Source organism: Ambystoma mexicanum, chromosome 3q (assembly GCF_040938575.1).
Source record: "Ambystoma mexicanum isolate Mex_15411 chromosome 3q, UKY_AmexF1_1, whole genome shotgun sequence".
NCBI lineage: Eukaryota > Metazoa > Chordata > Amphibia > Caudata > Ambystomatidae > Ambystoma > Ambystoma mexicanum.
Genome location: NC_090926.1, coordinates 579,507,079 through 579,533,356, shown reverse-complemented (window position 1 = coordinate 579,533,356; position 26,278 = coordinate 579,507,079). Strand labels below are relative to the sequence as shown.

General features: G+C 45.7%; 1 protein-coding gene across 2 annotated transcripts in view; it reads left to right on the top strand.

Annotated features, from left to right (window-relative positions):
* The window catches only part of MYH9 (myosin heavy chain 9), a 500,061-nt gene that overhangs the window by 226,581 nt on the left and 247,202 nt on the right, over nucleotides 1-26,278 (top strand). For both annotated transcript variants that reach the window (XM_069654373.1, XM_069654374.1), the window contains exons 16-18: nucleotides 23,350-23,543; nucleotides 23,792-23,913; nucleotides 24,064-24,133. In XM_069654373.1, the coding sequence (XP_069510474.1) occupies nucleotides 23,350-23,543; nucleotides 23,792-23,913; nucleotides 24,064-24,133 (386 nt within the window). The remainder of the gene's footprint in view (nucleotides 1-23,349; nucleotides 23,544-23,791; nucleotides 23,914-24,063; nucleotides 24,134-26,278) is intronic.

Genomic DNA, 26,278 nt, shown 5'->3' with positions numbered 1-26,278 from the left:
ACACTTGTCAGACTTCTGGCAAGAGTGGAGCCTAGGACGTGGCACCTTTTTGGTGCCCCGCCCAGTTGTGAGTCCCTTTTGAGAGGGTAGGAATCGACATTGTTGGTCCCTTAGACCCACCCACATCTTCAGGCAACCGATTTTATATTGGTTGTGGTAGACCATCCTACCAGGTATCCTGAAGCGATACCTATGAGGACTGTTACTCCCCAGGCAGTGGCTAAGGCCATACTTGGTATTTATACCAGAGTAGGATTTCCTAAGGAGGTTGTGTGCAGTCTGCCTTCAGTTGCTGTTTTCGGACTGGACTTTTGGAGGAGCCTTGCCACTAAAATCCCCTGCTCAAGCAAATGCGGAGTGTTGGCGAGTGTTAGAGCAGGGGAGCGCTGATAAAACATCTGGCTCTCACTGTATTGTACACCTAAGATCACCAGCCATCCGGAGGCTTGACAAGTCGTCCCGAGACCAAAGGAGGCGCCGCCATTGACTTGATGTATTGGCAGTAGAATCATCTGTAGTCATGGAACCAATTACTCTGTACATTGAATCAGGATTCTGTCGAGTTAGATTCTCATTTAGTGAAAAACCGACACTCCACATAACATAAACAAAGATAAGTGATGTTTCACAATGTCCTAAGAACAAAGTTCTGCGCATCAAAACCTGCGCTTCCAATTCAGTCTAAAGTGGAACTAATGCCATTTTCAGCAATATGTCCCATAAACACGCCCCAAACCACGAAGCGGTATAATGCCCATGAGAGCGATTGTATGAAATCACAAGTTAAAAGGGAGTGTGTCCAGAATACGAAAGCTGAAAGATTAAACCCAATAATATCTGAGAAATGCATCACATCTAATGATGACTTATTCTGAACGTGAAACCAGGCACACTAGTATTGAAAACAAGCTGAAGAGGGATTATTGCCAGCTACTAACCACTCTGGTAAAACTGACCTTATTGAGAATGTTGATGAGAGTACTATGGGAGTATCTCATACTGCGAACAAAATAACTGCTTTGGCACCAACGGCACACGGTCATGCAATCTACACCATCAATAACCCAACTAGAAAGGGCTGCTCAAACCAAACGTAAATGGCAACAATTTCCATAAAGACCTGGATGCCACTACGTTTGCAAATAAAACTAACCTGGGAATAAGACGGTGAGTAACCAGGCTTTCATTAGACATAACGGCGATAGTTGTTAATGCAAAACCATGAAAAAAAAGACAAGCGTTTTTTAAGACCTCAACGAAAGCTGGCGGAAAAGGAACACAAAAGGAGATGACCTCAACTCTAAACTTTAAACACAAAAAAAGTCTTTGTGAAATCCCCTCTAAGAAATGGGAACCTAAATACGACCAATACAAGGAGACAAATCCACCTAGACACTTCCCACAGAAAGATTAGCCATATTACGCATCTGATCACCATCCTCTGACAAGAGTCTGCAGTATTTGATCAGTTACCTCCTACATCGGCGACCGATGCAAACGAAAAGCATCACGACTTTTGTCATTGCAATAATGATCAACACCAGCCGTATCCAACAATTCCAGCAATGTTGGACCTGCAAAATCTCCTAATGGCAGCTTCATCACATGCCCTACTTCCATTTTTTTAAACTATACGAAACTGAGTGAGGTACTTAAGGATCAGGCCACCTTTTTGGCTTTAGTGCATACGAAGCAAATATTTCTTGAAACATTTGCGAATAAAGTCCAGCAAAGATTAGATATTGAGGCCGAAGCCTCACAAGAATGGCAGTCGTGGCTCTTTGAAATAGCGAGAAATGAAAAAGCTGAGAACTCAAATGGCCTCAACGCTGAATGAGATGACGCACAAAGAAAACCAACCAGAATTAAGATATCAACAACTGTACCTCAAGCAAACAGTAGAAAACTTGAGTGGGAAAATGTCATAGTGCAGAAAACAAGAAAAAAACAATCGACATCTAATGGGCCTGAGACTAATACGAAGGTCAAACAGCATAATCCAGTAAAGCTAGCTACTGTACTGCAAAACTCCATAATGTCTCAGTTCGCAATGGCAGACAGATCTAAAGATCTCCCAGCAAAGATAAACGATCGAGTACTTGAGGACCTTAAGAACGGAAAAAATGATGGTCCTAACCAAAGGCACAAGTCCCAAAAGATGATGTTCAGAGAAAAGTTAACAGTTCAATACAGAAATCACAAGAGAACTTAACGGCTCAGAATCTTCCGGTAATCTTTTCTGTTTTGGGATCAAAAATGGAAAAGATTACAAGAAACCAACAAATTGCAAGTCCAAGAACGGAAAAGAGTCAAGTTAACAAACAAATTAATCTCAAAAATAAAGGGAAACCCTCAAGGAGAGGCTTGCATGCTTGAGAAACTTGACATTACCGATCAAACAAAATGCATTGCAACAACAGATACAAAACTGTGAACACATCTAAAGTCACAACCTGTGTAGAGGTTAAGCACCATCTGGCAAAAGAATATGAAGTCTTGATCAATAAAGCTAAAGACCATGATCTACATGATTTTAAAAATGTTCAACCTACACTGATGGCAACGAAAATATATCAAATGATTCTAATGAATGAATACATCATGAAAGATATGAAGATTCACTATATGTTGATGAATACAAACAAGGTCATTCAGTGATCACAGAGAAAGACAAAGTGTATGAATCTGAACTCATAACATCATCAAGAGTGAGAATAACGACACAAAAAGATAGAACGTACAGAAAAACCTCATCACATTATCGAGAGGTGAGTCTAGTCACGGATCAACCAATAAGAAGACTAATGGAAAAAGACAACCTTAATGACTGACTGGACTCTTTATTGCGATTTAAAACTGCCCATTTTCATCGATCCATGACGTAAAACTGATGCATTTAAAGTGAGGATTGAGCAGATGGCTCCTAAAACCGACAAACTGATACTTAACACAACACGTCTATTACATGCAATACCGACCTTACGGAACATACAATCTAGTGATATCCTTGTCGTGGAATTCCCATTTGAACAAGAAACTGATGTGGTAGAAATTCAATTTAACACACAACAATCACATGACCAAGTATTCCATACCCGGCATCTACTACCAACTTTGGGATTTTGGTGCATAACAGCAGATGACCATTTTCAAGATCTGAAAACCAGATCGAGCTTAAGACCCAACAGTGAGATCAATTCTACTGTGCTAAATTCAATGATTTCGTCTTGAGCGACCATTAAAACACAATCTTTTGGAGAAAGTTTGATGCACACGAAAGATAAACGATCGCATAAAAACACTGAACGAAAGGGATCACTGAGATGAGATAGAGAAAACCAACTACAAAATAAACCGCAAAGAAATGTACAACAATCACAATCTACAGTCATTAGCAGGGCGGCCACATGGGCCACTCCCTTGGCTTTCTGCAAGCATTACTGTTTGGATGCCAGCTCCAGATCAGATGCGTTCGGACAGGCGGTTCTTCGGAACCTGTTTGCATAAGGAGTGTCTCCTCTCCACCCTGGGGCTACATGCAGTTTTAATCGCCTATGCAGTATGGAAGAAAGGGGACGGGACTCAAGAGTAATTATAAGTTACTCACCGTAGTGACTAACATACTCTTAGTCCATAGTCCCCTTTCCTCCATACATCCCAACATCCTCCTGCCCTAATAATCTGGTGCCATTAGGCAATGGTAATTTTATTGTCCTCAGTCTTTGGGGACTGAGGTGTGGCGCCGGAGGGTGGAGTCAGGACAGTGCAAGGACCGTGCCTCTAAATTTAGAAGGAAAGATGTTTTTTCCGGTGAAAAAGGTCTCTGTCCCTCTTAAGGGATGCTCATGCAGTATGGAGGAAAGGGGACTATGGATTAGGAGTACGTTAGTCACTACGGTGAGTAACTTATAATTCTTTGAGGGGAGAGTGTTAAACCAACTGCCAAAATATTTAGTATTTCCATATTGTCGCATGAGATCTTCTCAAGGTTAAGACTGAACATTCTCCCAAGAATGTTTGTCAAGAACTAGATGAACCATACAGTAGATTTTGTGAACAGGTAGAACAAAAAGAATCACTTTTTCATTTAATTATGAAATGTTCGGCACTGGAGGAAAAAATACAGCTTTTTGCAAGTATGCTACAGCATCCAGAAACAGATGAGTTGCGATGAATGTTGGGCTTATATTATTCGTGGCAACAACTACAATTTTGGGTTGAAATAATGGCAAGCAATACTTGACCTTAAGGATATGAAGACTTTATTCCTTAATTACGAATTAGAGAATTTAATGAATAACACTTGGAAACAACACTATTGTAACTGCTCCCAAATAATTTTCTAACTGAATTAAGAACTAATTTGTTATGCTTATGTCTAAATGAAGTCTGTGAACAATAATTTTAAATAAAAATAAAATAATGAGGTTATCTGACAGGGGGGTCCAACTTTGTCACACTACATGCAAGCCATGTGCAAAAACTGTGGAGTGACCTACAAGTTCTCAACAGCCTACCATTTCCAGACCAATGGGTTGGTGGAGAGGTTTAATAGAACAATGAAGAGCATGATAGGTGCTTTGGAAGAACCACTTAGAAGAAAGTGGGACCTTTTTACTGCCATGCCTTCTCTGTGCTTATAGAGAAGTCCCTCAAGAAGGGGTTGGATTGAGTCCATTTGAGCTTCTCTATGGTCATCCAGTTAGAGGTCCATTGGCTCTAATCGAGGAGGTGTTGGCGAGTGCTCCTTCCCCTCCTTGATTGGTCATTCCCTGAAGGAGAATGACACACATGATGACGGAAGCTTCTGATAACTTGAAACCAGGACAGGCTCTGGTGAGGCATTGGCATGACCAGAAGGCCAACATGGTTGAGTTTACTCCAGACCAGCTAGTTCTAGTTATGGTACTTACAAGGCAGAGGGCCTTACAGGACAAATGGATTGGACCCTTCAAGCTTGTGGGAAAACTTGGAGAGGGCAATTATTTGGTGGACTTGGGCGATCCTAAGGAGGCCCCCAGAGTCTTTCACACCAACTGCTTAAAGGCCTATGTCTCTAGACCAGAAGTGGGAGCTTTGCTTCTAGCCTCTGCTCGGGAGGAGGAGGAGAGAGCCTCGACCTGACCTCCACAGGGGACAGCCTTTAGATGGGGAAGCTAGGAGTTAATCGCTCTTCTGATCTGACACTGGAATAGCTTTGTTAAATCAGTTTGCCCCTCTGTTTTCACGAACACCAGGCTTGACCCCTTGGGGGTGGGGTGGCAACATGAGATTCTCACTGGTGACTGTTACCTGTCAAAATCAGGGGTTAGAGAATGTCAGACCGTGCAAGAACCCACATAAAGGAAGAGGTCAAGAAAATGCTTGATCCTGGGGTAATAGAGCCATCTACAAGTCCATGGGCTAGTCCAGTTGTACTAGTGTCAAAGGCAGGATCCAACAGGTTTCTGTGTGTACTAGAGCTCTTAATGTGGTCCCCACGACTGATGCCCATCCTTTACATAGGACAGATGAAATGGTGGACAAACCTGGTTCAGCCAAGTACCTCAATACATTAGAACCAACCTGAGGCCATGGACTAAAGAATGCACCTGCTACATTCCAAAGGATGGTGAATCATGTTTTGAATGGGATGGAGCACTTCTGCATGGCGTACTTGGATGGCATTGCAGTGTTTATTCCTACTTGGAAGGTACATATTGACCACCTAGGATATATATATTGCAGGCTCTTAAGCAGGCCATTCGGACCATAAAGGCAAGTAAATGTCAAATTGTTCAGAGTAAAGTGTCTACCTTGGACATGAGGTAGGAGGAGGTGAAATAAGGTCATTGCGTAGCAAGGTACAAAACTTGTGCCACCCCTACTACTCAAACCCAAGGGAGAGCCTTTTTAGGTCACACAGGTTACTATTGGAACTTCATTGACAACTATGGGACCATAGCCTCTCCCTTAAATGTGATCTCCTCACCCAAATTTCCCAACAAGGTCAGGTGGAATGGGAAGTGCACTAAGGCATTTGAAGGATTTAAGAAAGCCCCTTGTCAAGCTCCAGTCTTAAGAACCCCTGACTAAAACAATCCTTTATTGTATAGACAGATGCTTCCAATACAGGTATAGGTGCAGTTCTGAGTCAGCTGAATGGGAAAGGCAGGGAACAACCAATCTGCTTCATCAGTAGAAAACTGAAGGACCCTGAAACAAGGTGGGCAACCATAGAACGTGAAAGTTTTGCTGTTGTGTGGTCTTTGAAGAAGTTTAGACCATACTTGTATGGATCTACTTTTGTAATTCAAACAGTCCACCAACCCTTGAGATGGTTAATGCAGATGAAGGGGGAACATTCTAAATTGTTAAAATGGTCAATCAGCCTACATGGGTTTGATTTTACCATTGAACACAGGTCGGGGTGTTATCACCAAAATGCTGGTGGTCTCTCCAGAAAGTATGACCGACTGGAGTAAGATGATTCATCCATGGTTGGATTAAATCCTCCTGTCCCTTAGTCTGGGCGGGGCGGTGGGGGGGGGGGGAGACGAGTGTTGGGGAGAATTCTCAGAAATGTGCCCATTCCCTCTACCTTAGAGGCCCCCAGCAACTTTGCTGGATTTTGAGGACTTAATTTTTTTACCTGGAGAGTGAGAACGTTTTGTCCCACTCGCTTGTGTATTTTTGTGATTTTGTACACTGTTTCTTTTGCTTATGGAGTCTGACAAACTCCATAGGCATCATCTTTTACATTGTCACGCAGCACCTTCAGTGCAATGACATAGGGAAGTCTTTCAGATTTCCCAAAGGTTTAAATACCTTCTCTGGGATAAGCTATTTTCCAGAGCAGTAAAGTGAAATTTATTTTACTTTGTAACTTTCTAGACCCAGCACACACTATCTTACAATAGGGTGCTGGAGGGGTTACCTTGTATCCCTTTTGTCTAGCTTCTCATGTAACATTTGTTACCCTTTTCTCAATGAATGGCTGGTGGCAGTGGTTTATGTTTTACTGTCCTTATGGGATTTTACCGTGGGCTGCGTTCGCAACCACGGTAAAGCACCCATGGGTGCCATTTTCGTCAAAATGGCCCGGTCTTCTTTTTTCGCCATTTCTTTTTGGAAAGGTCCTTCTTGAGATTTACTCCGCATGCCAAACCAGGTTTGGTCCCTTTGTTCGTTTTTGTCTTTGGCGGGCTTTGAGTGAAACCCGCCTGTGAATACAGGGTGTCTGGTGGGGGTAGGAAGTGAGGGAGGTGCCCAAAAACTCCTTGTGCTTGGGTCTCCTAGGAGACCCAAATGCACTGTGGTGCGGCAAGGACAGCCACCCTGCTGGGTGACTGACAGCTGGAATGAATGGGAGCAAGCTGCATAAGAGGCGAGGCTTTTTGGCTTGGAAGGCAGAGTCTACCACTGGGCAAAGGAATCCAAAGAATAACTTGAAGAGGACGCCTCGCCTACTGCAACTCCTGGACCATTGGTTTGCCCGGTGAAGCCCTGCTGCAGTGCTGAAACTCCAGATTTGTATCGATAGAGAAGCTCCTGCAAGGACGACTTCTCCCCTTGAGTAAAGTAAGCCACCTGGACATTCCCTCGGAGCTGGTTACATTTCCAGAGTTGCTGCTGGAATCTGAATAGCCAGGCAGAATAACACCAGATTTTGTTAGTTGCTTTGAAGCTGGCTAAGAGCTCCGGGAAGATCCTGGACTCCCAGGGAGCGGGGCAGCCCAAGCCTGAGCCCCCTCAACCGTGCGGGACCCCAGAAACAAGGAAAGCCCATCTCGACAGCCTGGAATCGCAGTGTTGCCATTTGCTGTAGATGCAAGGATCTGAAACGACGAACAGTCACTTGTTTGAAGTTTGCTGTTTGCGAGTGGTGATCAGCCTATTGCAGTGCAGGAGTTCCCAGAAGTCCTCCCTCTTGTCCCCACGACTGAGGCCCAGGAACAGTGAGATCTGCAGAGCTGTTCAGGAACAGAAGTAATCTGCTGCACTTTTTCTTCAATATAAAGGTACTGTAAAAGTCTGAACTTGCCTCTTGTTGTAGAGTTGCTTGCATCTTCTACTCCTCACAAGTTTAAACAGCTTGTCCCTACATTGATGATTCATTTTCTTTGTGCAAAGACTTTTCTTACTTGCTTGCAATGAAGTGCTTCAGCCCATGTAGACTTTTGCCCATTGACTTTGGCTTAGCATGTTACACTGACTCTGATTTGCCTGCTTAAACATATGGTCTCTTATGTTCTAATAACTCTTTCCCTTGCCATCCTAAGAGTATTCTAAATGCAACAGTAATATAGTAATGTTCCCAGCACCTTAGCTATTGAAGTCACCTGAGGGTGTAGGTTGTGTCTGTGGGACATCCCAAAAGGGTACTTACTAATTTAGTAATATTAAGAGTGTATTTTGTGAAGAATATTTGAGTGTTACTATTATATTGCCCCTTCTGAAGAATGCTTACTCTGATAAATACATTAATAATTGTTTTATTCAAGAGTACTTGTGTGTAAGTTTATTTGAATACTTGTCACTGAATCTCTAACTCCCCTATAGCTCACATTGACCCCTTTTGAAATAAGCCTGGCTGCTCAATCACGCTACCAACCTCTGTAGTACAGACCTGTACCAAAGGTTGGGCTCCTATTGCCAGGAGGTCAGCGTTGTTGTAGTGTACCCAAAGGGTACTGCATACAATCTTGCCTAACGCCCCACTAGACTTGTTCTCCACAAAGCTAAACGCTCAGTGCCCAGACTTCGCGTCCAGGTTTCCCCAGCCTGGGTCCAAGGGGAGAATGCCCTGTGGATGAACTGGTCGAGGAAATTTGCTTACGCGTCCAGCACCACTAACCCCACCCCCGGATATCACTCCTGAGCAGGATAATGCACAAGATGCACCAGGAACAAGTAATCCTGATCCTGGTTGCTCCTATGTGGGTGCGACAGCCGGTATACAGTTCTTTTGCCGCAGGATTTTTCGTCGCGGGACTTCATCGCAGTTTTTTTATCGGAAACAAATCATCTTTTTTGGGGGGATTAAATATTTGTGGGTGAAAGGGAATTATTTTAAAAAAAAATAAAGGGGGCTTGGGGGACAATCCCCCCCCCCCCCCAAAAAACGAAAAGATAAGTCCCGCAACGAAAAATCCCGCGGCAAAATAACATAGAACCCGACAGCCTTGGTTTCCACATCGCCTCAAGCTGGCGATTTGCAACCCTATCAAGCTCCTGTGCCCCTACAACAGGTTTACGCGACGCAAGGGGGCATCCCTCTAACCAGACCCACAATCCATTAGTTTGGCTCCTGAAGTCAATTTGGCCACTTAAACCTTCCACAAAGGTGTGTGGATATCCTCAAGGAGGCACAAAAACACAACACCACGCACTGCAAGTTTAATAAGTGGAAAATGTTTGTGATTTGGTGCACATCACAATCACTAAATCCATTAGAATGTTCTCCAGCTAACATTCTACACTACATGCTTCACTTCCTAGACTCCAGCCTAGTATTCAATTCCTTAAAGCTACATCTGGCGGCCCTATCGGCTTACATTACTTCACATAACACGGTGTCCTGGTGGAAAGTTCCTGTCAAGGCTTTTCTGGAAAGGGTGAAGAGGCTATACCCCCCCACCCCAATTTCCAACCAACCCCTGGGTTGCCATCTCAATGTTGTGCTCTCCAAGCTCATGGGGGCCACCTTTCGAGCCTATACACAAGGCCTGCCTGATGTTTCTCACCTATAAAACTGCATTCCTCGTAGCGATCACCTCCATAAGAGTCGATGAGCTACAGGCTTTATCTGTACAATACCCCTTTCTCATATACAAGGACAAGGTTGTCCTCTGAACACATTCTAGGTTCCCATCCAAGTTAATTTCAAGGTTCCATGTAAACCAATCCATGGAACTTCCCACCTTCCTTCAAAGTCCATCAAACTCAGCAGAAAGAAGCCTTCCAACATTTGATGTACGAAGGGCCGTCTTGTACTATGTCAACAAAACTAAACCCTTAATGAAAACGGACCAACTCTTTCTTTCCATAGCGCCTGGTAGAGAAGGCGATCACATAATAAAGGGCGCCATCTCTAGATGGATAGTCGGATGCATGCAACTCTGCTATTCCCGCCCCAAAAAGGTTCTTCCTTTTACCCCAAGTGCACACTCTACCAGAGTTACAGGGCCTACCTTAGCATTCATTGCAAACTTCCCTCTAGACACCAGCTGCAAAGCTGCTACATGGAGTTTCTGCCATACGCTAGCACTTCATTAACACACATTCTAAAGCAGATTCACAGGTGGGGCGGTTCTAAAACATCTTTGCTGCTGTACGTTCTAACTCCCCACATCCTACTCCACATACTGCTTGCTGATCTGTGCAGATCATGTGATCTAAGCAGATCCACAAGCTCCAGATGGATACATTACTCACTGTAATCGTATTTCTGGTGCTTGCATCTGCTTACATTCACAGGCGCCCACCCTTCCTCCCCTACTGGAGTACAAGGCACATAAATGTTTTCTAGGTTATCACTGTTTCTGCTTTACATCTGTACTCGCGCTATACTTCATGCAACCTCATGTCAGAAACCATCTGAGTGACCCTGACACGTGAAGAACCATGGGTACAGTACACGCCACACTATGGATAGTACTACTAATCGCACCCTGTCTACGTCAGTTTTCGAGTTTCGAAAACAAATCTTATAATACTCTGCGATTTCCACTTGATGTCAAACTATGCAGAGCATGTCAATCTAAGCAGATACAAGCACCAGAAATACGATTCCGTTGAGTAATGTATCCCATATATGTAGAAGTAAATCTTGTCAATTTCAAACCTCTGAACAAAAATGGAGTTTACAATCTCTCCCTTTTTGTTTACTGCTGGAAAAGGAGATTGAAAAATCCCCTAAAAGGGAATGTGGGGATACCATGTCTCCCCAAATGTCACATCAGCCCCCTTCGCCCCCCCCCCCCTGCCCTCTCGCTCCCTTGAAGGTCTCCTCCCCCATGTGGTCCTCCCTCAAATAGCCACCCCCCAGGGTCAGGATCAGGTAGTTGCTGCCACCCCCTGGCCACGGGAGAAGAGGCTACCTCTGGGACACCATTTGGTTCCTCACAGTTCTGAAAGGCCTAATGAATAACTATTTTCATATGTACTGTCTAAACTGAATTGTGTGATATTCTGTGTTGACGCTTGGAGCCCTAGACCACTCAATCCTGAGACTAAGCCTTCACTACTCTCCTTGATTGGGTTTTGGCTGAACTGAGCTCCCTGTTCAGCATACCTAGGGGTGGAACCTGCACCCCCACCCCAGTTTGATTTTTGAAATCCCTCTTAACGTCAGGGTCGTCGTTTGCTTTGGTCTCTTTGGCTTTTAAAATTAATCCTTTACATATCATGTTATGCCTTCCTAGAATAAAGCTTTCAGCAACCAACACCTCTTGCCTCTGGGTTGGTGGGTTTTTCAAGATATTCTCCCACATGCGGGTCCCTTTTCTGGTAGTTTGATTCTGCAGATTCCCTTCTACCATATTTCCTCATTGGTCTGCTGCTGGTTCTCCAACCATCCACTGGATTCCTTCTGGATCTTTACTGATGTCCCCTGTTGCCGATTGCTTTTTCTACTGGTTGGATGGAACCTGGAATAATCTAACTTTTCAGCATACCTACATGCCAACATAACAGACTTTTTCAGGCTTGTGGATCCGGAGCAGGACGATTTGGCGTGGCCAGTTCAGTGCGGGCCACTTCGGCGCAGGGGACACTTGGGTGTGCCCATTTTGGCGCTCTGACGTTTCGCCGCAGGATCTTTTGGCGCCAGGAATGCTAAATTCCCTGCGCCTGGAATTCAGAAAATCTAAGGCTCCTGCGTTCTCATGCGAGCCCCCGCTGTTCTGCTCGTTGCAATTGCATATATCTTTATGCTATAAATATTGCCGTGGGTGGGGGCCAGGGTTGCCTTTAAGGCGGGGGCTATGTGTAAAACATGAATTAGAAGAGTGTCAGAAAGCTAAGTGGGTGTAGAGATGTCGCGAGAGCCCCGCTCTCGCGAGACCTCGATCGCGCCCACATCTCCGCGCCCTACGCGCACATTACGGGACGAGCTGAGGACACGGACAGCTGCCTCTTCCCGGCTCCTCCGAGCACGGGATTAATTCGGCATAAAAGCTGCGATATTAGGGTTACTGCAGCCCGGCCCCAGTTGGCCACGTTGGCCTTAGTTATCCAGGGCACTGTTTATATGTGAACTGTTCCAGTGTGACCAGAAGAAATAAAACACTGGTGAAACCCCTGCCTGGCTCCTGTCTTCCTTCAGGTATTAATATACAACATAAATTGGCGACGAGGATCACCACAAGAAACCGCGCAGAAACATGCAGGGAGCCACACCGCCGCCACCCTTTCTACAAACGCCAGGTAGGCCTACCATTCCTTGGCCACAATGGCAGCCCCTGTTCACGACGTACGTGGAAGCTATGGGTGGAGCAGGATTTTCAGCGGCGAGACGCAGGGCCATGCTACTCAATGCCTTAGGGGTGGAAGGGCAAAGAATCTTCGAGGGCCTTACCCCGATTCCGGTAGATGACGATGATGTGTTCAAGGAGGCGGTTAGAAGAATCATTAAGAGGTTCGCCAGCAAAGAGAACACAGTACTCCATAGAATAAGGTTTTACACTCGAAAACAAGAACAGTCCGAACCCGTCGATGACTACGTCACTAAATTAAGGGAACTAGCCGCCCTGTGTAACTTCGGCACCAATGCGGAAAACCGTATATGCGACATGCTAGTTGTCCACACCAAAAGTCGGAAAGTCCAAGATAAGTTCATCCTCGAAAAAGAGCTGCAGTTAGAGAAAGCCGTGGAGATCGCCAGAGCAGTAGAGGAAACGGCGGGAAGAAGGAAGGAATTTACAGGGGCCCAAGTTCCCACTGAAATACAAGCGGTGGGATTCCGTCCAAGAAAGGAAAGGTTTGCACCGGACACGAGAGAAGTGAGAAACAGCAAGAAAGAACCCCTCAAGTGTCATAGGTGCACCAAACACCTGGCCTTTGACAGAGTGCCCAGCCAGAGACAAGGAGTGCTCCGTCTGCAAACGCATAGGACACTTCTCGATAGTGTGTCGATGGAGGAACAAGAAAGTCACCACCTTTACCACAGATCACACAAGGGAAAGAGACTCCTCCTCAGATGAGGAGGGAAGCCCCACAGTCATTATAGTGAACAGCACACGAGCCAGGAGAGAGAAGCCCCACTGCGTGATCAAAATCGATGGAAGAGAGACAAGGGTCATGGCAGACTCCGGTTCAGACCTCACCATCTTACCCCTTCGGACATACAAAGAAATGGTGGGTAATGAGAAAGTGGAAGTACTCACCACACGACACAAGCCCACGGTGTTTGGTGGGGCCTCAGTCGAACTGCTAGGGTATATCAACGGCAAAGTCGAATTCAAAGGAAGAGAAACCATCACCAGGGTCTACTTCAGCCACGAAGGGCCTGCAGTTTTGGGCTGGGATGATCGGATTAATTAAAAATCAGACTGGATCCCAGCACAGAAGATCAAGTTCTATCAGTCAATACGAGGAGCGGATCCGTGGTCAAGAGCGATTACCCAACACTTTTCTCGGAGGAGCCGGGGCACATTAAAAGTTTTATTCACAAAATTGTGCTCAAAAGAAATGCTGTCCCTGTCAAGCACCGGGTGAGACCAGTACCGGCCACAGCAAGGGACACCCTTAGACAACAGCTAGACAAAATGAAGAAGGAAGGAGTGATAGAAGAAATTGAAGCGTCCGAATGGCTGAGCCCAGTGGTCCTGATAAAGAAACCCCAATCACAGGAATTAAGAGTGTGCATAGACCTACGCAGCCTCAACTTAGAAGTCATCACGGACAATTACCCGCTCCCAAGCATAAACGAACTCATTTTACTAATGAAAGAGGCCAAAATATTCTCCAAACTAGACATGAGAAATGCATATCACCAAATACAGCTGCACGAAGAATCGAAACCCCTTACGGCATTTATCACTCCATTTGGCACATTTCAATTCACCAAAATGCCTTTCGGGTTGTCATCGGCCGCATCAGCCTTTCAACGCATGATGGACGTCCTGCTAAGAAAAGTCAAAAATGTGGTATATTTTCAGGACGACATATTGGTTTATGCAAGGGACAAACAGACGCACAATACCACCCTCAAATTGGTTCTCAACAAGCTACAAGAGTGCGCTTACGTCATGGGAAATGTTCATTTGGGGTAAAAGAAGTTGAATATCTGGGGTACAAGATTTCGGAAAGAGGCATCAGTCCAAAACAGAATCTTATGCAAGCCATCATCAAAGCTCCAGAACCCGCCACCAAAGAAGAGGTGAGGTCATTTCTAGGATTGGCTGAGTACTATGCGAAATTCATTCCAAAGTTTTCAGAAACCACTTCACCCCTACGCGATCTACTCAAAAAAGGGGCAGAATTTGTGTGGGAAGAACCCCAGAAAAGGGCGATGGACACCATAAGGCAACATATCATGAAAGCCCCATGTCTTCAACCTTTTAACCCAGAGTGGGATACGGTCATTACCACTGACGCCAGTGCGTACGGACTAGGAGCAGTGCTAACGCAGAGGAGAGGTGACACCGAACATGTGGTGGCCTTTGCGTCAAAGGCACTACCAGAGGCGGAACAGAACTATTCTACCATTGAAAAAGAAATGCTAGCATGCGCATGGGCAGTCGAACATTTCAGAACATACGTGTGGGGCACAAAGTTCAAGCTGGTGACAGATCACAAGCCGCTCATCCACATGCTTGGTCCAGGAGGCACCAAAGCATCCACGCCCAGACTAGCTCGCATTGCAGCGAAACTACAGGAATACACATTTGAAATTCATCACATCTCAGGCTGGAAAAACTCGCAAGCCGACTGCATGTCGAGACTGCCAGAGAACAAGGAGAGGGCTACCACATTCCTACACGGAGAATGCATTGTTGCATCCATCGCAGACATAAGGGCTCCAGACTACCTGGAGCTCAGTGAGAGACACTGGGAAGAAGAAGATGAGAATGACCCAACCATGGCTAAGATTCGCAAATGGATCAGAGAAGGGTGGCCAAATGAGAATGCTGCCAGAAGGCATGAGACCATATTGGAAGGTGCAAGATGAGTTGTCGGAAACTGAGGGGATAATCATGAAAATGGGCCAAATCATACCCCCCACAGGAATGAGGCGCACAGTTCTCTGCAGGGCCCACGCGGGACACCTCGGGAACACGATGACCCGCCGCAGGGTGAGAGAAGCTTACTGGTGGCCGTCTATGGACCAGGAAATGCGTTCCATGATAGAGCGCTGCCATGAATGCCTAAACAGCGACAAAAGACTGAAAGTTCGCCAAGCACCTCTCATACCCACAGAGATACCAGAAGCAGTATGGTCCAAAGTGGGCATAGACTTCATAGGGCCCCTGGAGGCTACGGAAACGGAACACAAATACGGCATTGTGCTGGTCGACTATCTATCCAAGTGGGTGGAAGCCGAGTTTGTCCCAAACATAACCAGTGGGACAGTCATTGAAGTGCTCACCAAAATCTTCCAAAGGGAAGGCCTCCCCAGAGAAGTCGTCACAGACAATGGGGTGCAACTAGTATCCAAAGACATGGAAGACTTTTTAAGAAGGAACCACATCAAACAAAAGAAGGCGGCCTTGTATCACCCCCAAGCAAATGGACTTGTGGAGAGGGCGAACAGGTTCATAAAAGGGGCCATCCAACTGGCAACAGCGTCGGGTATGGACCCCCTCAAAACCACCAAAGAAGCCATAGCGGCCCACAGGCTCACGCCAAACGGAATTACTCAAATATCCCCGTTCAAAATGTTGAGAGGGAGGAGTGCGGCATCCACCCTCATTCCACCATGGCTGTCGAGAGTAAGGGAAGACGAAGCAGTTGACATGACTGAAGTAGTATGGCGCATTGAGAGAAACAAGACACGCATGAAATCGTGGAGTGACGAAAGAAGGACGAAGCAAGCGCCCAACATAGGAAAAGGAGACTGGGTCAAAATCAAACTGCCAAGAAAAGATCAAGCCACAGGATCCCGGTACAGTCAGCCCATAAAGGTAACTCACAAAGGAACCAATCACGTCCGCACAGAAGACGGGCGCACGTGGAACTTTGAAAGGGTAGCATTATACCAGCGAAGGCAAGAAAAAGCGAGGACCCCTGAGGCACCCCGTATAGAAACCGAAAGAGATGACGAGAGAAACGAGGAACGAGAACCCGAAGGAAACGACGGAGAAAGAGATGAAACCGAAACAGAACGGGAAGAACCGAATGTGAGTCCAGATCCGGTTCAGCAGAGACCGTGCCCTACAACCAGTGAGAGGCCCAGAAGGGAGCACAGAAGACCGGTGAGATACAATGACTATGTTACAGTGAACCCGTTTCGCATTGAAAAAAAGGTGTGTAGAGATGTCGCGAGAGCCCCGCTCTCGCGAGACCTCGATCGCGCCCACAGCTCCGCCCCCGCACGCTACGCGTGCATTACGGGACGAGCTGAGGACACGGAGAGCTGCGTCTTCCCGGCTCCTCCGAGCACAGGATTAATTCGGCATAAAAGCTGCGATATTAGGGTTACTGCAGCCCGGCCCCAGTTGGCCACGTTGGCCTTAGTTATCCAGGGCACTGTTTATATGTGAACTGTTCCAGTGTGACCAGAAGAAATAAAACACTGGTGAAACCCCTGCCTGGCTCCGGTCTTCCTTCAGGTATTAATATACAACAGTGGGCTAATGCATTTGCTGCATAGGTCCGCGCAGGATCTATTCCGTGGTTTATTTTTTTGAAGTTTCATAAAGCTCAACGCTACCTTCCCCCCAAGCTATCTTGCCGCTGACAGAAGAAAGAGGTGCTGTTGGAAGGTGAGGGCACAATTGGTTAGGTTGCAGTGCAAAGCCTTCCTAAAGAATTGGTGCACTTCTAAGTTGGGGGTGTACACCAGGGTGTTCAGAAAAGTCAAATCCCTGCCAGGAGGACAACAAGCCCCATCCGGATAACAGTACAAGGAGCAGCAAAGGAAATTGCCATTAACCGCTCCAAGAAGCCTCAACTACTACAAACAGCGCTATATAAAAGGGACGGTAAAAGTGGCAGGTCAGGGGTTTAGTTTACAGGGGAGTGTAAGGGGGCAGGTATGAAAAATATAGAGTATGGTAAAACTCTGTCCTGTTGAACTAGAGCAAAGATACAACATGGGTAAGTCGGCTCAAGGGTTTGCGTTCCCGCTGCTTACACCGTCCATTGTAGAGTTATCGGGTTTGAAGGGCAATAGACTGGGCGCCATTAAATGCACTCAAAATAACCACGGCCGTTTGCAGCTGTCACTTCTGGGGCCTGCATGTCTTCCCGTGGCGCCTGCTGTGGGGCCTGTTAGAAATGCCTGGGCGAAACGGCCACATGAAAATCGATTCCAAAAAAGTAAACAAGAACACATGCCGTCCAGGGCAAATATAGCCCTTTCTGGGTTATCGTGATCGCTTGACGTTACAGGTGTGCGCTGCCCTTTAAAACGCCTCACCGCTTCGGCTCTGCAAGTGGGAGATGAAAAATAATTATTTTATTACACTCATGACATGATTTTCCAAACAAAGGTGCAACCCACACCCACTAAGCTTTTCAAATGCAGCACGTTAACAGGCACAGTACCTGTCAACGTGCTGCATTTGAAAATAATTATAATTTTGAATTTGGCGTGAGGGAGTTTAGACGTGGCTGCAATGTCAGCCTTGCGCCAAATCGACAGCGCCAGAAAGGCTCCCGCGCCAAAATGGGCACGCCGAACTGGCTGCTGCGGCCAACTGGCTGCACCGAACAGGCCCGCAGACAACTGGCCGCGCCAAGAGGGTGTACCGTGTGGATCTGCTAAGAATCGCATGCTTTGCATAGGCTGACCTCTAGTGGTAGGTGCACAGTATTGCATGACTTGTTTTCTAATTTCGAAAAGGGACATACATGACTGGGCGTTTTTGTAATGCTACCCCTAGTGACACATGTTCTGTATCCATGGTGCTTCACACGTCTAGGTCCCAAAGATTGTTTATTCCCACCATAGTTAGGGTGACCAGACGTCTGGGTTTTCCCGGGACAGTCGGGTAAATCGCCCTCTGTCCTGGGGTCCCGGGAGTTTTTTCAGTTTTGATACCCTGTCCGGGGTTTGCATGTTTGGGGGGTGGGCGGCTACGGTAATTAAAACCCATCATTATTTTTCACAACACTTTCACAATTTTGAAGTTGGATATTTGGCTCGAACCCCCAACCTCTCGGGTACAAGTCAGAACACTTACTGACTGTTCCACAGAGACTGGCATGGACATTATTGTACAACAAGCCATGTAATATCAATTAGAGCTAACGCTCTTTTTGTATTAACGTGCCACAATTCACAGACAAAACTGCACAAATGAGATCATATACAGTTTATAGAAAGGAGAATTGATGCAAATATGGTTGGGGGGTGGTTGCGGGGGCGTGTTGGGGGGAGTGGCGGTAATTGGTCGGCTGCGATGGGGTAGTCCCTCTTTTATGTTGGCGTCTCGGTTTTTTGTTTTGAACATCTGGTCACCCTAACCATAGTGCTCGTCACTATTAATGCACAGTCTACTGAAATATTAAGATGACAATATTTGTACAAACATCACAACTCTACATAGGCGTGTTTTTTCGATGCACGTTTGAGCAACATTCTACGTCCGGTGGCAGCTGAATTACGACAACTTTTAGGGCTCGACGAACAGACTTTGGGGTACATCAGGCTTTGGCCTTGTAAGGAAAGTGGGGGGGGGGGGCTGATTATTTGCCATCCCTTTTTGGAGAATGCATCCGTTCACTTTATTTTCCTACGTTAGTCTGGCTGCCTTTACATTTTCAATGAAATATGGAAAACTCCTTTGTTCTGTACCTCCTGGAACAGGACATTGCCATGGAAAGACACTCATTGAGTGTAACCACTGCCTTCCCCATGACCATCCCGAAGGGTGTTGTGCAAACGCTTTAAGCGCAGATGCGCAAAGAGACGGACAGAACGGTGGGTGGCCCACGCTATGATGGTCCAATCTGAGACCCCCCACTGGCGCCTTCAATTCATTTAGGAAGGCGAAGGCAGCGACTGCTTTTTTCGGATGCTAGCCATCCTCGAGGAGTCAACTCCCGCCTACACGCACACTTCATGTGGGTCACAAACCTCACTGCAGCAGAAGGCACCGAGGCCACACGCCTTAAGTCTGCTGCGCTTCTGCCCTCGCATCCAGGGCATGGTAGTGATGAGGACAAAAAGCCGTTGATTGCTGTGCAATCTAACCCCTTGGCGGAACTAGTTTCTCGTAAATCGAAACGGCCATCCCCAAAACCGGCTATTTCAAAGGGAGAACACACGGGTCTCAAGAACTCTCCACTTCTATAGTGACATCCAACAAATTAGGCATTTTCTAGAGCTACTTGCATGATAAAAGAAAAAATCTAGACCCTGAAGCTTCTGTTTCTACTTCCAGTAACCCCTAAAACAGGTCCCTAAAACAGGTGTATGTACCAGGGAACACCTCTAAAACAATGGATAATTGCATCCTTTGTCAACTTTATGGTCAAATATCCTGTAAGACAAAAGTCCTTATATTTAACATCAAGAGAACCTCCTGCTAAATCTCCTAGAACCGATAGGTCTCGTACATCTCCTACACATAATATTATTCACGTTACTTCTGAATCACAGCAACGTTACCAGATGGTTAGCTCTACCATCCAGACCAAGGTGATGACCAGGCAACCTTAAATACTGACCCTAGCACCTATGATCTAGCTGACCCACACATCTATTTTACCGTCTGCAGACTTTATTACTTTACCTGGGCATGGATCTCCCGTTGACGACCAGCTACTATTCAATGATCTTCAAAAAAAAGGCTGCCGATCATTTCAAGATTGAGTCCCAAGAATCTGTGAATGACGCATCAAATGAGAAAAAGGCTGTCGATCGAGATCTCTCCTTAACTCAATTAAAGAGACTAGCTAATTCGCTAACTACACATCCCATACACCTGAGTTAATGCAAGGGATCAATAATCGGCTTCCCTGTATATTGGGGGGGTCATTCAAAACCAGGTTCACTTGTAGATACCGCAAGGAAAATGACAGGTGTACTATTGTCTAATGCTGAGGCACCACCTGACAATGTAAGACTGTATGCTCTGGGTAAATGTTACCACATCCTGTGTGCACTACTCGTGTAGCAGTCAAGGAAAAGACTAAGTATGGCCAACTTAGTCACACAGCCGCTCTGTGTTATACCCAAAACGGGTTATGAAGTTAAAAAGACTCTTCAAAATATTCCTGTATATAGGTAAACGTGCTTGTATCCAATTTCAAAAATGCTAGTCAAAAAGAATCCAAGTCAGAAATAAATTCAATAATAATTTATCAAAAGATCATTGATAAGAGCACAACACTAATGGAATCTTAGTGAGGCTGCAGCTACACATCATATGTTAGGTATGGACTTAATATGCCAATGCATTTCGGAGTATACAAACTCCTTCATCAGGGCAAGTCTCTATACCGGTGTATAGCCAGTGTAGCTTTTTTTAGGAGTGTCAGGCTGTCAGTAACACCCGTGGTCCAATAAAGCACAGCGGTCACAACGGCTTTCTGTAAACGCAGCACGGCCGTGGGACAAGCCGTCTAAACGCTGCAGTGCCCACTTATTCCTTTCCTTTATCGCTACTTGTGTAGCAAACATCGCTACACTGCTGGCCAGTTATAACGGTGCCCGTGGGATTTAGTTCAGAGCCCCACCTAGATTTAGTACCGGAGCCAACAAAGACTCAGTTTAAATCGCCAAAAAGGTAAACCTATTTTTAAGAACACCCTGGACTCGGGAGAAACCGTCACACTTAAGACACTAAGACACAGGGCTCCAACTCTTGGTATTGGCCTGAACCACTCCAGTTTTGTTGATAGTGGCTGAACAAGGCTTATTCTGGGAGGGAGACATGACTGTAGGCAGTACAATGAACACCGGCCAAAGAAACGTTGACATGAAGTAACATAAAAATAATTGTATAGTTGATACATGCCATGGTCAAGTAATTCTTCAAAAAGGTAAGTACTGTAACGTACAATAAGTTAGAAACTAATGCAATCTTAAAGTAAGTAAATCACTTTTGTGATACTTTTAGAATGGCAGTATGCAATACAAGGGTAAGAAACCTTTGCAGTAACTTTCAGAATAATTGTTTTAGAACTCTGTGTGGGAGTGCATTGTGGCTAGGAGCCTCTTGGGCTTCCCTTTTCATTACTGATCTTCCTTCTGAAAACCACTGTTCCCAAGGATGGAGGGATTTTTAAAAAATCATTTGTGCATTTTATATTGAGATCAGCACACACCACCTTATGTGGAGTGCTGAGGGGGATGCACGGTATCTCCCTTCTCACTGCTCCTGCAACATTTCTGTTACCATGGCAAGATGTGTAAACTTATTTTATTTTTTATTGTTTTTGCTACTTCTGTGCTTGTTCTTTCTTGGGCCTTCTGCCATGCTGGGTGAGGGAGGTCCTGGTTTGACTTTCATCTTCGGCTGGAATCCTTTGTGAAGCCCACTGAGACTCCAGAGTGTCTGTGAAGAAAGGAAACCAAGGAGGAGTCCAACATCACAGTTCGGCTTTTTGGCATGCCTGCTTGGAGCCAGTTCTAACTGGGAGGCTGGCTGTCCTGAAAGCGTTCCTTTCTGAAGCTGATGTAGAAATTTAAATAGAACATTGCCATATCGGCCATGGACCGGTCTTGCTGCTATGAGCCATTACTGCTTTGGAGGGTGGGTGTCAAATTACCCCAGGGAGTTGCAAAACTGCTTTCTGGGATCTCCCATTGATGTTGGATGGTAGATCAACATATTAATATATGATCAATCAGTAATGGATGTCACAATTGCAGGTGAATAACTTTCTTTTGTTTAATGATGGGACTTTGCAGGGCCTTCATACTGCCCTGGAGGTCCATAACCCTTTACAATGCGCAAGACTTTGCATTCTGTACACTGCTTTTTCATCCGTTGCTTTACCTTCTCAGATCTGGGGCCTTAAGGGCCTCCTCCTGTGTCTGCATCTCCGGAGACTCTGTCCTTAAGTGCAGGTATCGCAGCATGGTGTGACGATCACTGATTGGATTGGTTTGCTGCACTTGCACACAGAATGCCTTCAACACTCGCGTGAAGTGATGAAATGTAGATTAACCATATATTGGGTGGATTCAGCTTGGCAACATATCTGCACTTAATTAGTGTGCGGCCGAATCAAAGCAGCCTTTGTAAGCGCTCTAGCACTCAACAATGTTGTAAAAGTGAGCTTCATGTAGGAGGGGAGGGGTCCAACATCTTTCAGCCTTTATTACAATCTTTTTAATTCCTGAATGTTAGTTATGCTTTAGCATGGACACCTGTTTTTGAAGTGACTCAAATCTTAGCAGTTCGAATTTCTTGTAAATTGTAAGTTCATCTGCCACCTTGAAGCTGTTGTCCATGGGTTCTGACTTCCAGTTGCTCTTCTGAGAGGAACTCCCAGGCGGTGGCACGCACTGCATGATCCTCTGTTCACAGTGAATGTGCAGCACTTGAATACAGAGTAAATCTTATCGGAGTGGTTTGCTCTGGAGTAGAGAAAGTAAATGCAGTGTGCGTTTAAATTGTCCGCTGCTTCCCTGTCCTTTCCCCAAGTGCATGATGAGTTACATAACTTGACCATTGGAGTGAATGATATTTATATGATCAGTTGGATGGTATGTAGATGTTAAGAGTGTGCCTGGCTTTGATGTCTGAACATTTTGTGGTGAACATCTGGTGTAAATGCAGCATTGTTTGGTGGAATCTGCCCTACCTAAACCTTCTTGTAATGATGGCCTGAATGTGCCTGACATTGCCAGATTGTTGCATCAGTGAGGGCCGTGAGAGGTATGTGTTGGCAGCACTCTACTGTTCTAGAGACAAATCATTCATGCATTCACATTTCTATCCTCCCAGGAAATGTTAAATTATTATAAATGTCAGTGTGGTAACAGGTTTCTCCCAGCAAAGTTGGCGACTTGTGCATAGAGATTGAATCAGATTGTCTATGGAACTAGTCCAGCTTTGGCTTCCTCGCAGGATGAGATTTCTGCCACTGTAATTAATTGCTATGGGTAGTGTGGGAGGGTGGAGGATGTTAAAGTGTGTAAAGCTTTCCTCTTCCAATATTACAGCTCTAGTGTTTTCCTTTCAGAGCATGTATCCCTCATGTGCTATTTGATAATCTTAACACTATTTGTATCCACCTCCATTCTAGTTGATCGCATTGTGGGTCTTGATCAAGTTGCTGGTATGTCAGACTCTGCCTCTCCAGGCGTCTTCAAAACCAGAAAGGGAATGTTTCGAACAGTAGGACAGCTTTACAAAGAACAGCTCTCTAAACTGATGGCAACGCTGAGGAACACCAACCCAAACTTTGTGCGCTGTATCATACCCAACCATGAGAAGAAGGCAAGTGTCTGTGTAGCAGTGTCCGAGGGGTAGTACTGATAACGTGGCAGTTAGCAGTGTAGTGTGCTAGGGAGCAGGCACAGTGAGTGTTTTTGCTTGAGTTCCTAAATTATCCAAACTGAGATTGTCTGCCTAAACCAGGAGATTGGGTGGAAATCTAAATTTAATCTTGCCTAATTTTCTATATTCCAGTGAAGTGCCCAAATCAGTTGAGAAGTAATGTTGCCCCTTTCTTTTCTCACCTGTAGGCTGGCAAACTGGACGCTCACCTGGTACTGGACCAACTCCGCTGTAATGGTGTATTAGAGGGTATCCGCATCTGCAGGCAGGGATTCCCTAACCGGGTGGTGTTCCAGGAGTTCAGGCAGAGGTAATCAAATTACAGTGCTTTTATCTTCTTGCTTGGTGTAAGCAGCTTCATTGATGCGCGTCTTCATTTTATCCCATATCTGTTTTTAGTTTGGCATGCTCAACTGGGTCCTTCATTGGATGTCTTACTTCATTGTTTTGACTTTGGCAGGTACGAGATTCTCACACCAAGTGCTATCCCCAAAGGCTTCATGGATGGGAAGCAGGCCTGCGTTCTTATGGCAAGTACTTACTGCACACTACCCGTGTATAGATGTTTAATGCCAGTGAAAGTATCACTAAATGGGGACAAATTAAATTGCCATTAGATTTAGGTTTTTTGTTTGAGTTGTCCAGTGAGGAGATTGAGGGTCCAAATTGTCCCCCGATCAATTGTATCATTTGGTGTCTCTAACCATCTTAAAGGACTGAATTGTCATGCAATGCATGGAGTTGTTCGTATTAACCGTTTTGTTACGTGGAAAAAGACCCTCAAGTCCAGCAGCAACACTCTCCAGTCATTCCCTAGAGTTGTAATCCTACAGCCTGACCCCTTTCTCCATAATCAACGACTTTTTATGGTTGGGGCTGGAGCATGTTTTACAGCATTACATCTTAAATTGTGGTGCATGCAGGATAGACTATGCACACATGGATACATTTGTGCATCATCATTACTGACCACATTACTGCCCAATCATGACTGGAGCATTGCGGGGAAGTTGTGCTTAGTAGTATTTTTGTTTTTAGGTTCACCTCTGCCACTTTCTTCTGGTTTAGATGGTGCAATGTAATGAGCATTTTTAGTGCTCTGACCTGCACTTTGTTGGAGCTTTTTTCATGTCTTTTGTGTTAAATACACTTTTAGCTAGCATTACTGGGCTTTGGACTTTTTCTCTCAGCCAGGCTCATCCGAAGTCTAACAGTGTGAGCACTGTTTTGTGCTATGCTTCAAATGTCCTCATGAATCCTAGGCTGGGGTACCTCAAAGGTACGGTCTGCCAGATGGAGTACAGACTTCTGTTAATCATATGGCTAGGCTGGATGTGGCTTTTTCAGATTTGTAAAATGTTTCCACAGTGTAATCTGTCAAATGGCTAGGTCCCTTTTTGACCTTCACGGTAGGTCCAGGTGGTCCGCACCTAACATGTATAGACATGGTGTTGTAATAAATGAGAACTAGACAGTTTTTACCAGCAACACAGGCCCCTAAGGCCAAAACTTACAATCCACATTAATTCTGGAACCTGAGACCATCCCACACCCAATGACAGTCCTCTCCCTAAGCTCCACCCCTGGTGGCCAGCTTCAGATTTTTACCGCACGCTTGTGTTTGGGGTCCTCGTTGCTCTCCGAGCTAATTTTTTTTTTCATAAATTCTTTTGGACAATAGTTATTTGACCAACTTTTTTTAAAATGTATTTTTTTTTTTTTTTGCTTTATCGTCATCCACTGTCAAATCATAAGTTTCGTGAAGGCCCGGCCCTGGGGACTACTTTGTGCCCTTTTAGCATGACTGAGAAGGAATGTTGCAGCCTCTTCAAACTCTGCGCAGTGTGGGGTTTAAGAAACGTCTCTGTGGAAGATGGACACCATAAGTGCTTATACTGCCTGCATGCGGACCACGATGAGGGATGCGAGGTGTGCCGTGGTTTCTCAAAGAAACCAAAAAAGACTGATGCAGCAGACTGTCGGCGTGGCTCAAGTTGAGCAATGCCTCAGACCCAGCCACGGCAGGGTCAAGCCTCTTCCAGGACCGGCTGGTCCAAGGAGTGGTCTCCCTCTGCGAGGTTGCAATCTTTTGAGGACGCCTTGCGTGCTGATGCGGGTCCCGATTCGGACAAAAGGTGTTCACCATCATACTCTGCAGTGAGCCTGCAAATGCAAGGAGTGTCTTCAAAGAGAAAGTCACTAAACCCATCCAAACTGTGTCTGCGGATAGTCTGACGAGGGAAAAGTCCAGGTAGGACTCGTCGAAGCCAGCTAAGGCTTCAACCAAGGCCAAGTCATCGGAGTCGACAACGACACTGTCGCTGAAGGCAGCCACAAGCTCTTCATAGTCTTAAGTCCAGGTCTGCCGCGGCTCTGAAAGGGAGCGGGTCCAGGAAAGAAGTGGCGGCCACCCGACAGGTGTCCTTGGCCCCAAGGTGAGATACGGATGTGGAAGCGGCAGCGAAGGAACCGGGACAAGGGAAAGACCAGGTGGCTGCTCCAACCAAACAGCCTCCTGAGAGGGAAACTGTCCCACCAGTGGAGCCTCCAGGTATGTGGACTGGCAGACTACTGAGGATAGACTGGAGCATATCTACTCTAGTATCGACTAAGACAATGAGCCGCACAATGGGTGCTGCTCAGACCATGGATGGGGGAGGACCTCAGTCCCGTGT